Below are 11,898 nucleotides of genomic sequence, written 5' to 3'. Positions count from 1 at the left end.
ACATGGTTGCATACCATCTCCACTAGGTTGCGCTGAATTGAATTTGCTGCTGTGAAGAATCTCCAAATCTCCAACACCCACCCATACTAAGGCACTCAACAAAAAAGACTGCTGCTTGAAGGGAAAAACTTTGTCTCACTGCAGGTATGTCATAACTGTATTATTTAACAGGAATAATGCAAAAACTCATAGGAACATTCTGTAAATATATTTTGTTTCGCATGACATGAGATTCAAAGCATCCAGAGCAGATAAACCCAAAAAACACGATGACTCTAGGACTAGGATAAGGCCATCAAATCTCCACAGATTCATACAAAAAGGTCCCTACACATATTACAATCATAAAATCCACTAATTAAAACTGTGAGAATTGTAAGGAAGATTCTGGAGCACATCTGACCACCCCAGATTCACAGCACCCTTAGTAGAATACTGCCTTAAATTGTGGGAAAATTCTGGGGCCATCACAGAGTTCTGTAAATGCTAGGCCGGCCACCTGAATAATCTTTAGTATACCGAATCTACAACTTAATTTAACTACTAAGAGAGCTTCCCTGCTTAGGGTGTGCCCATTCCCCAAACTGAAGAAACTGCTATGTCGAGGCCTGGAACAATCCAGGTCTGCAGGGAGCTCTACCTAACGTCCCTAAGGTTTCTTAAGTATTCTTCTATTATTTAACAATGATATCGTAAAGTTTAACAATAACAATTTCATCACATTAAATAAAAAGTCAAATGCAAAAGACATTTAAGAGTCAAAAAATGTAAACTACTTGCTCATCACATTGGTGACACATTAGAGAAGTACATCATGAAAGAAACATTATAACATAAAAGGTTTAACCCAAAAGTTTAACATAAAAACCCAATGCATTTCGGGTTACAATGAACCCTTCTTCAGGGGTAAATCTTAAATTTCGTTGCAATTCTTCTTTGCTTTCAGTTCCGTGGCTGTGCTTCTTATTTGCACTTTTTTCACTCATAGAAATCTCACATCCTTTTTTCACTCATAAAAGTCTCACATCCTTTTTATTTACATTCTTTCACTTTCGCCCCCCCTTTGGGGACCTTTTAAATGTGCAAATTCTATTTTGGATCTGTACGAATAATTCACATTTCTCAGTTAGGAACTGAAACATATAATTTACATTGTAGTGTCCAGCCACGGAACTGAAAGCAAAGAAGAATTGTAACAAAACTTAATATTAACCCCTGAAGAAGGGTTCATTGTAACCCGAAATGCATTTGGTTTTTATCCTAGAATCCTAGGGACAGCTTCAGCCCTCAGAACCCCTAGAATCATGGCAGAGGTAACTGAAAAAATGCAATACATTGTAAGTTGATGTTTGCAGCAAATGAATTTAAAATCAAAGCACAATACCAATGGAGAAGTGAAAACCTGAGATACATCTTACAATATCAAACTTTTCATACACTTGGAATTGTCATCGAGGTATTGACAGTAACCCTGGGCAAAGCACTATGCTACACTTGCGTTGATTGCAAAGTGTGCGCTACTTCGCACTACGCGAACAGCACGTACCACAGTGCAAACACGCAAGGAGGGAGTGAATGGGACGAGCTCCGGGTCAAGGGATCACTTCTGTGTAAATCCCCGACCGGAGCGACCCCACAGTAACCCCCCCTTCTCACGGAAGCCGGCCCCCACCGGGTTCTCCAAAAGCCGTCAGAAAGGGAAGCTGGACCACCGAAAAGGACCGTCGAGAAGAAGGACCCCTCCACGCCTGTGACCACCGCAGCCAGCTCCGGCGCTACGCCCGCTCACACACCCGCTGTAATACTGCCGCTGCAGGGAGTGCCCCCTCCCCTCACTCACCGGGTCTGAGGGTGCGACTCTTTACTGGCCGCTCCATCGGTAGGCGGGTCGGCGAACCAGGACCACCGAGAGCAGTGCCATTCCATGCACAGATCGGCCCGCGGACAAGGGCCGCCCCCTCCTCATCTCTTCATATGCAGATCGACCTCGGTGTGAAGCGGAAGGCCCCGCTCCGGGTGGAGGACCTTACTCCGGTCCCGACGCTCTCGACCGACAGGGCTGCCTGTCCCCAAGATGGCCGACCGCCTACAAGCCCTAACCGACAATGTCACAGGTGAGCCCAAAACATTTTGGAAATAAGGGCCACCGCTCCACCAGACTACCGCCGCAAACAGGGCTCACTGGTGCCTTCCCACGGGGGCACCTCTCCACACTTATACCTGCCGCTTAATATCATGAAGGGCTCCCTGTCCCTAAGATGGCCGCCACGCAGGACATCTTCCCAGTTTATAAACCGGACCGGTTATGCTCGTTCCATCCCTATTCGTAACTCTCCAGTAACACTGGATTAGGACATGTGAACCTGCCCTCACGGACTCGTAGTCTCCATGCCTATTGACACGGCAGATTTCTCGACATTAGCCTTGGCTGCCTGTCCCCAATATGGCCGCCACTCAGGACATCGACCAGCTATGAAATAGATCCTGATCTGCCCTGGCACACAGGACACCTTCCAGCTTGAAATTGGACCGGATCTGCTCCTTCTCTGCCTATTTGGGACTCGCCTGAATCATTTGAACAGGTCTGCAGATTTCTCGACATCAGCCTTGGCTGCCTTTCCCCAATATGGCCGCCACTCAAGACATCGACCAGCAATGAAATCGGTCCGGATCTGCACTGTCCCTAATATGGCCACCACACAGGACATCTTCCAGCTTTAATCTGGACCGGACCTGCTCTTTCTCTCCCTACTTGGGACTCGCCAGAAAATCTGACCAGAACATGTGAACCTGCCCTCCCCTTCTGGCCCTCTTGGACTCTTACTCTCCCTGCACTGCAGACTTCTCTACTTTAGCCCTGGCTGCCTGTCCCTAATTTGGCCGCCACTCAGGTCATCGACCAACTGCGAAATCGGGGCTGATCTGCCCGTTTCATGCCTATCTGGACCCTGGTATGTGAACCTGCCTTGCCCTTTCTTGCCCTTATGGACTTTGAGTCTTCCTGCTCTCCCGATTTATTAACTTTAGCCCTGGTGAGCTAAGAGCTCATTGGTCACGTGGTGCTGAGATATAACAATTAACACTGGTAAAGTTGCACAACAATTAAAGACTATCAACTTGATGATTAAGTCCTATCAGCCCACCTGATGGCGGAGCCTCATCATCTAGGACTTCCAAAACCAGGTTGTGTGCGATCGCCCAATTAGATATTAGCAACGCATCACAAAACCGAGGTATGGTTACCAAAATTGTAAGTCTAGATAGTGGGACTGATATGTGCAGTGCAAAAAGGAAAAAGTGAAGTGGATTAAAATGGCTATCAAGGCAAACAAAAACCTTTAATAGTGTTCACCTGGATGTCAGATTAAAAATAGTGGACTGACAGTGTGAAATAATCACTGTCTAACTTGCTTGGTAGAAATCAAGACAAAGATCTATACAGGGCCAACATGTTTCTGCCTTCTTGTGGAGTGTCACTGGCATTCGTCAGGGCCAAGCTAAAGTCTGCTACTGCAAGGGCACTATCATATGTGCTCAACTAAGAAATAAGAAAATAAACATACTAGTGATAAATTAGAAACCATCCTACCACATCTTCTCAGTATTGTTCTGATGATGCAATAGGTCTTTCCTATGTAGGAAAAAAGAGAGGAAAACATTGTAGACATTGCATGTGTATTATCCTTACAATTATATCTACAGCGAGAGCAAAGTCAAAGTTGCTAATGCTTGTGCACGACCAGTGGTAATGTAAAATACTCTCAGACTGGACCATCATAACTCTATGATAGTCACATGTACAATATATTATGTTTCGTCACACAATGAATAAGTATACAAAAGTTTAACACTTACCCATCAGTGTGTGGGAAGTGGACCTCACCTCACCCGGCAACTGCTCGGACGAATAAGGCACCGCTCTAAACATATAAAGACAAACTCTGTGGTAGATGCATGTCTTAAGGATACGACCTCTGTGTGCTGTTGAAGAAACCCACTTATTTTTCTAGTCTGTCTGTAACCAGTAACCCACCGGTGTCCTTGATGGCCCCATCGGACAGATAAGGTATCTGGTCCCCTATACTGGGGTACTGAGTGGTTATCCCATGATATCTACCGATGTTGGTGTAGACCACTGGGACATTAAGCTGTTTTCAAATGTAGCAAGATGTCTGCCCTATATTAGAGCCATTCCTCAGGCGGGAAGGACAAATTAAAGACTTGTGAGTCCCTAGGGCCTGTACTCCCCAGTACCTAGAATGACTTAGGTGTCTGGTCCCCTGCAGTGTGTTCCTACGGGGAGTTAAGCGTCACAGCATTATGCTAAGACAACAGCCAGTGACTAAAAAGCAGCCGTTTAAGAATGCTGCTAGTAACTGATGAGGTTGATGTCCCAGCTAAATTCACTATTGATAGGGGGAGTTAAGTGCCACAGTATTATGCCAAGACAACAGCCAGTGTCTAATATGCAGCCGTTTGTAAATGCTGCTAGTAACTGGTGAGCTGATGTCCCAGCTAAATTCCCTATTGGTAAGGTGGAGTGGCAAAACCATAACTAATGTATACAACCCTGGGTCCAAGCAACCCGGTCCCATCTTACCTGTCCGTCGGTACCTTGCGGCGGAATCACGAGCCGAAGGAGAGGCACCGACGGACAGGACTTACGTGTATTTATAGTGCAGTTGATTGAATAATTGCAATCGGCTGGGCCGTCCTTCTGATGCGCTGCCGTTGCGCTGTTTAGGGATAGTAGTCCCCCGCGCATGCGCAGACTGAACCGGATAGCGGGCGCGCAGGCGTGGAGGCAAGCGTGGGGGCAAACGCGTCCTTCTAATGCGCTGCCGTTGCGCTGTGAAGGACAGGAGTTCCCCGCACATGCGCAAACTGACCCGGACAGAGGGCGCGTAGACTTGGAGATAAGCGCGCCCGATTGGCTGCACCGCGCATGCTCGATGGTAGTGTGTTCATTACACATCGAGAGCGAGACACTGCCGAATTAGCTCGATAGCCTGCCATGCTCTGCACAGCCCAAGGCAGTATGTAACTGCCAACACAGGCGCCGCGGCGCAGTAGTCAAAAACACAAAAGCAAAGATAGTGTCTACCATGATATGATAAGGCAGTGATCTTCATCGTGGGAATTCAAGGGTGATTATCAGTCATAGGTAGCGTGGAGGACGCTATGTGACCTCAATCAACAGTGAATAAATGTGGGGAGAGATATGTTATCACCCCTAAGCGCTGTCATCAGCTATAAATGAAAAGTGGGAGATCAAGATTATGATCAATAATGAAGATAATCAGAATTGCTGATTTGATTAGTAAGTCTGAAAATGGGTAGGTCAGTGGACACCCAACCTTTGAACCTGAAAAGTGATTATGAAAGGTGCCTGATAATGAGCGCCACAAGTGTGTGGGATACTCAAACGCTCCATGATGTGATATCAAAGAGCACCCAATGGTAAGTGTTGTGTTCAGATGGACAACCATGGAATGCTGTCATTCAGTCCGTTGACGTCAGATTTCAATCTGTATATCCACCGTTGCTCCTTGACAAAAAGAAAGTGGGAGACATCAGTAATATGTTGTGGAATGTATGGCTGTTCCAATACAACCCAGAACAGATCCTCAACTTTATGATTTGCTTCCAGAAAGTGGTTGGTGAGGCCTGTAGATTGCTTCCTGCAGCGGATTGTGCTTTTATGTTCGCTGATGCGGGACTTAATCATCCGCGTTGTATGCCCCACATATTGCTTCTTGCAAGGGCAAGTGATCAGGTATATTACTTTTTCTGAGTTGCAATTTGTGTGCCTAGTTAGTCTCCACGGTCTGTTCGTGCCCATGTCAATTGTGAAGGTCTTCCGTGTCTGTGGGCAAGCAGCACAATTCCCACAGGGGTAATGACCTTGAACTGGATTGCTGTTCCAGAGGGTGTTGGTGGTCTGTTTTATTTCGTTGCGAGGTCTAGTGTGCACCAGGTTATCTCGAATAGATGGTCCCCTTTTGAATGCAAACAACGGGCGAGGTATTGTCCCTGCACCTGTATTCAGAATTTTCCAATGCTTCAATATGGTTTTCTTCACTTGATTGGAAGATGTAGTGAAAGTTTGAACCATAGTCATCCGATCTTTGGTAGTCTCGGGCCTCTGGTGTTGCAGGAGTGCCTCACGATTGTTGTTAAATGCTCTCTTTCGTGCCTGGCGTATTAGTCGGTTGGGGTAATGCCGATCTTTCAGGTTGACTGCCAATTCCTTGGCATGATGTTCGTACAGGGTGTTAGATGAACAATTTCGTCTAATCCTGAGAAATTGGCCGACAGGTAAATTCTCGCGGAGTGCTTGAGGATGAAAGCTCTGAAATGACAAAAGCGAGTTACGTGCCATCGGTTTCTTGAACAGTTCACTCTGTAGGCCACCCTCTGCCGGAAAGATCTGGAGATCAAGGTACGCTAATTTGTTTTTACTGCTCTCCATGGTAAACTTGAGAAATTGATTCCTAGAGTTTAACCATGTATGAAAGGACGATACCTCTGTAGCCGTCCCTCTCCAAATCACCAAGACGTCATCAATGTATCGTTTCCACAGTACCACCTGATGGATGAAGGGGTTACTGTGGTTAAATACATGGTCTTGCTCGAATTGATGCATGTAAAGGTTTGCCAAACTAGGCGCAAAGACACTCCCCATTGAGGTCCCTGACACCTGGAGATAGAGATCGTTCTGGTACTGAAATTTTTTTTCCATCATGGCGATCCTCGCACACTCCATGATGAAAGCGACAGGTGTTATGGTATCCATTTGTCTAGCCTCTAGGAGGCTCCTAATGCAGTCCAGTGTTTCTTGCTGCGGGATTGACGTATACAATGATTCAACGTCGAAGCTGACCATGAGGTCTGTCTCAACGTTGAACTCAATGTCGGGCAGTAGTCTAAGCACATCACCAGTATCTTGTAGGTATGTTGGTGTTTCCTTTACGATAGGTTTTAGGAAGAAATCCACGAAGGTAGATAAAGGTTCGAGTAACGAACCTATGCCCGAGATAATGGGCCTTCCCGGGGGCGGTCTCTGGGCCTTATGTATTTTAGGAAGGCAGTAAAAGTAGGGAATAACCGGGTGTGTTGTTATCAAATATCTTGCTTCGTGAGGGGTAATCCAACCTTCTGCTGTTCCTTCCTCCACCAGACTCTTGATGTCATTCGAGATTCTGGGAGTTGGGTCTTCAATGAGGAGACGGTAGGATTTGGTGTCATTAAGTTGTCGTTGACATTCTTGATGATAGGTTATAGTGTCTTGTAGCACTATAGCTCCGCCCTTGTCAGCCGGCTTGATAGTCAGAGACCTGTCATTAGACAGAGCAGAAAGCGCTGATTTCTCTAAGTTGGACATGTTATGAAAAGTCTTCCGTCGTTGTTCGATATTAGTGACCTCGTGTGTCACTGCTTGTTCAAAAGCTAAGACATTTGCTGGTACTTGATGGTTCAGAGGAGTAAATGTCGATTTGGGTCTAAGGCCGGTATTCTGTTCACCTTGATCAAAGTTGTCAGACTCGTTCATATCAGAGCTAGTAGTCTTGAAGAAAAAATGCAGACGTATTTTCCTATAAAAACTTTCGAGCTCGCACCTCAAGTTGAACATATCGCCTGTATTGGTAGGAACAAAGCCCAGCCCTTTGTTCAAAACAGTGTTCTCAAGCGGTGTCATAGTCCTTGAACTCAGGTTCACTACTAAGTCGCAGCTCCTGTTGTCGGGCCTGTCTTGTTGGCCTGAGGAGCCCAATTCACAGTTTGTTGGCCTCTCCTTTTGCCGCGGTTCCTGCCTCGGCCCTGCCATAAAAAAGACTGATCATAGTAGAATGACGGGTTTGGGGGATACATGGGCATAGGGTGACCCATAGGTGGAGGGCCCATCGCTCCGGGATGATAGTTCCATGGGCCTGGGGGCCACCACTGTCCCGGATTGGGGTACTGTGGTCCTCCCCGGCCTCTATTGGGTCTTCGTTGGAAACCACCACCTCGTGTCCCGGTGTTAGGGCCTGTGTTGGAGTTCCCTTGATCACTGGAGCCCGAGTCCGAGCCCGAAGAAGAAGAATTCGACCCATATCTCCTGCCTTTGGAATTGGTTGAAGGAGCTACATAGGAGTCACTCAGGTAGGGGTAAGCCAATTCCATGGAGAAACGTGCCAGGTCTTTTTTGAACTTCTCCACTTTGTTAAGCAGGATGTTGTCATAATATTCCTTGTTCGTTTTGTTGGCATCGTCCAAGTTCTTTTTATAGATCACAGGCCACACAGCTGCGTTGATTTGGCCCTCCAGAACTTGGATCTCTACCAATAAGGCGTCCGCTGTTTTCTTTGCTGTCTTAATAATTAAAACCAGCCAATCACGGGTGCACCGCCATCCAATCAAAGCCCAATTTTTCAAGAATTCTTTGTCTTTCAGAAAAAGTCTGGGTGTCGTGGTGACAATTAAACCAGACGGTGCACACTTACCATGTAGGTACTCGTTCATAATCACACCGTGTAATGAGATGCGGGAGTGATTCTTTTTCAGGTTCAAAAGTTTAACCCAATCATCCTCTGTTGTGGGAGTAGAGGTAGAGGGTAAGTCATCTAATATGCTGGGGTTGTTACTTAGAATGGTATTGAGATCCTCATCGTCAAATGCTAGGCCACCAAATTCCTCCATGGCGAGGAACTGCAACAGACAGACAACTAAATAAAAGAAGTGGGTGAGCTGAATTGCACTACAACATTTGCTGTGTGGTGCTAAATAGGAAAACAAAGACCCGCAGCCGAGGCTGCTCCATACACTATCACAACAACTCGTAAGAGAGGGTCCGAGGGAAGTGTTTAACGACCAAACAGGCTAGTACCCCCTGTGTAACTACCTACATAACAACAAAGCCCATTGGTCACGTGGTGCTGAGATATAACAATTAACACTGGTAAAGTTGCACAACAATTAAAGACTATCAACTTGATGATTAAGTCCTATCAGCCCACCTGATGGCGGAGCCTCATCATCTAGGACTTCCAAAACCAGGTTGTGTGCGATCGCCCAATTAGATATTAGCAACGCATCACAAAACCGAGGTATGGTTACCAAAATTGTAAGTCTAGATAGTGGGACTGATATGTGCAGTGCAAAAAGGAAAAAGTGAAGTGGATTAAAATGGCTATCAAGGCAAACAAAAACCTTTAATAGTGTTCACCTGGATGTCAGATTAAAAATAGTGGACTGACAGTGTGAAATAATCACTGTCTAACTTGCTTGGTAGAAATCAAGACAAAGATCTATACAGGGCCAACATGTTTCTGCCTTCTTGTGGAGTGTCACTGGCATTCGTCAGGGCCAAGCTAAAGTCTGCTACTGCAAGGGCACTATCATATGTGCTCAACTAAGAAATAAGAAAATAAACATACTAGTGATAAATTAGAAACCATCCTACCACATCTTCTCAGTATTGTTCCGATGATGCAATAGGTCTTTCCTATGTAGGAAAAAAGAGAGGAAAACATTGTAGACATTGCATGTGTATTATCCTTACAATTATATCTACAGCGAGAGCAAAGTCAAAGTTGCTAATGCTTGTGCACGACCAGTGGTAATGTAAAATACTCTCAGACTGGACCATCATAACTCTATGATAGTCACATGTACAATATATTATGTTTCGTCACACAATGAATAAGTATACAAAAGTTTAACACTTACCCATCAGTGTGTGGGAAGTGGACCTCACCTCACCCGGCAACTGCTCGGACGAATAAGGCACCGCTCTAAACATATAAAGACAAACTCTGTGGTAGATGCATGTCTTAAGGATACGACCTCTGTGTGCTGTTGAAGAAACCCACTTATTTTTCTAGTCTGTCTGTAACCAGTAACCCACCGGTGTCCTTGATGGCCCCATCGGACAGATAAGGTATCTGGTCCCCTATACTGGGGTACTGAGTGGTTATCCCATGATATCTACCGATGTTGGTGTAGACCACTGGGACATTAAGCTGTTTTCAAATGTAGCAAGATGTCTGCCCTATATTAGAGCCATTCCTCAGGCGGGAAGGACAAATTAAAGACTTGTGAGTCCCTAGGGCCTGTACTCCCCAGTACCTAGAATGACTTAGGTGTCTGGTCCCCTGCAGTGTGTTCCTACGGGGAGTTAAGCGTCACAGCATTATGCTAAGACAACAGCCAGTGACTAAAAAGCAGCCGTTTAAGAATGCTGCTAGTAACTGATGAGGTTGATGTCCCAGCTAAATTCACTATTGATAGGGGGAGTTAAGTGCCACAGTATTATGCCAAGACAACAGCCAGTGTCTAATATGCAGCCGTTTGTAAATGCTGCTAGTAACTGGTGAGCTGATGTCCCAGCTAAATTCCCTATTGGTAAGGTGGAGTGGCAAAACCATAACTAATGTATACAACCCTGGGTCCAAGCAACCCGGTCCCATCTTACCTGTCCGTCGGTACCTTGCGGCGGAATCACGAGCCGAAGGAGAGGCACCGACGGACAGGACTTACGTGTATTTATAGTGCAGTTGATTGAATAATTGCAATCGGCTGGGCCGTCCTTCTGATGCGCTGCCGTTGCGCTGTTTAGGGATAGTAGTCCCCCGCGCATGCGCAGACTGAACCGGATAGCGGGCGCGCAGGCGTGGAGGCAAGCGTGGGGGCAAACGCGTCCTTCTAATGCGCTGCCGTTGCGCTGTGAAGGACAGGAGTTCCCCGCACATGCGCAAACTGACCCGGACAGAGGGCGCGTAGACTTGGAGATAAGCGCGCCCGATTGGCTGCACCGCGCATGCTCGATGGTAGTGTGTTCATTACACATCGAGAGCGAGACACTGCCGTATTAGCTCGATAGCCTGCCATGCTCTGCACAGCCCAAGGCAGTATGTAACTGCCAACACAGGCGCCGCGGCGCAGTAGTCAAAAACACAAAAGCAAAGATAGTGTCTACCATGATATGATAAGGCAGTGATCTTCATCGTGGGAATTCAAGGGTGATTATCAGTCATAGGTAGCGTGGAGGACGCTATGTGACCTCAATCAACAGTGAATAAATGTGGGGAGAGATATGTTATCACCCCTAAGCGCTGTCATCAGCTATAAATGAAAAGTGGGAGATCAAGATTATGATCAATAATGAAGATAATCAGAATTGCTGATTTGATTAGTAAGTCTGAAAATGGGTAGGTCAGTGGACACCCAACCTTTGAACCTGAAAAGTGATTATGAAAGGTGCCTGATAATGAGCGCCACAAGTGTGTGGGATACTCAAACGCTCCATGATGTGATATCAAAGAGCACCCAATGGTAAGTGTTGTGTTCAGATGGACAACCATGGAATGCTGTCATTCAGTCCGTTGACGTCAGATTTCAATCTGTATATCCACCGTTGCTCCTTGACAAAAAGAAAGTGGGAGACATCAGTAATATGTTGTGGAATGTATGGCTGTTCCAATACAACCCAGAACAGATCCTCAACTTTATGATTTGCTTCCAGAAAGTGGTTGGTGAGGCCTGTAGATTGCTTCCTGCAGCGGATTGTGCTTTTATGTTCGCTGATGCGGGACTTAATCATCCGCGTTGTATGCCCCACATATTGCTTCTTGCAAGGGCAAGTGATCAGGTATATTACTTTTTCTGAGTTGCAATTTGTGTGCCTAGTTAGTCTCCACGGTCTGTTCGTGCCCATGTCAATTGTGAAGGTCTTCCGTGTCTGTGGGCAAGCAGCACAATTCCCACAGGGGTAATGACCTTGAACTGGATTGCTGTTCCAGAGGGTGTTGGTGGTCTGTTTTATTTCGTTGCGAGGTCTAGTGTGCACCAGGTTATCTTGAATAGATGGTCCCCTTTTGAATGCAAACAACGGGCGAGGTATTGTCCCTGCACCTG

The 11,898-nt window shown here is 46.2% G+C and overlaps 1 protein-coding gene across 1 annotated transcript; it reads right to left on the bottom strand.

Moving 5' to 3' along the window:
- Positions 1-7,722: 7,722 nt before the first annotated feature.
- Positions 7,723-8,682, bottom strand: LOC147692721 (uncharacterized). Its single transcript, XM_086936826.1, has one exon. The coding sequence runs from the start codon at positions 8,680-8,682 to the stop codon at positions 7,723-7,725; it is 960 nt and encodes a 319-aa protein (XP_086792952.1).
- Between the last annotated feature and the right edge of the window lie 3,216 nt (positions 8,683-11,898).

This window comes from Lissotriton vulgaris, chromosome 9 (genome assembly GCF_964263255.1).
Source record: "Lissotriton vulgaris chromosome 9, aLisVul1.2, whole genome shotgun sequence".
Taxonomy (NCBI): Eukaryota; Metazoa; Chordata; class Amphibia; order Caudata; family Salamandridae; genus Lissotriton; species Lissotriton vulgaris.
Note: the sequence above shows the minus strand (reverse complement) of the source record. Positions and strands in the feature narration are given on the sequence as shown.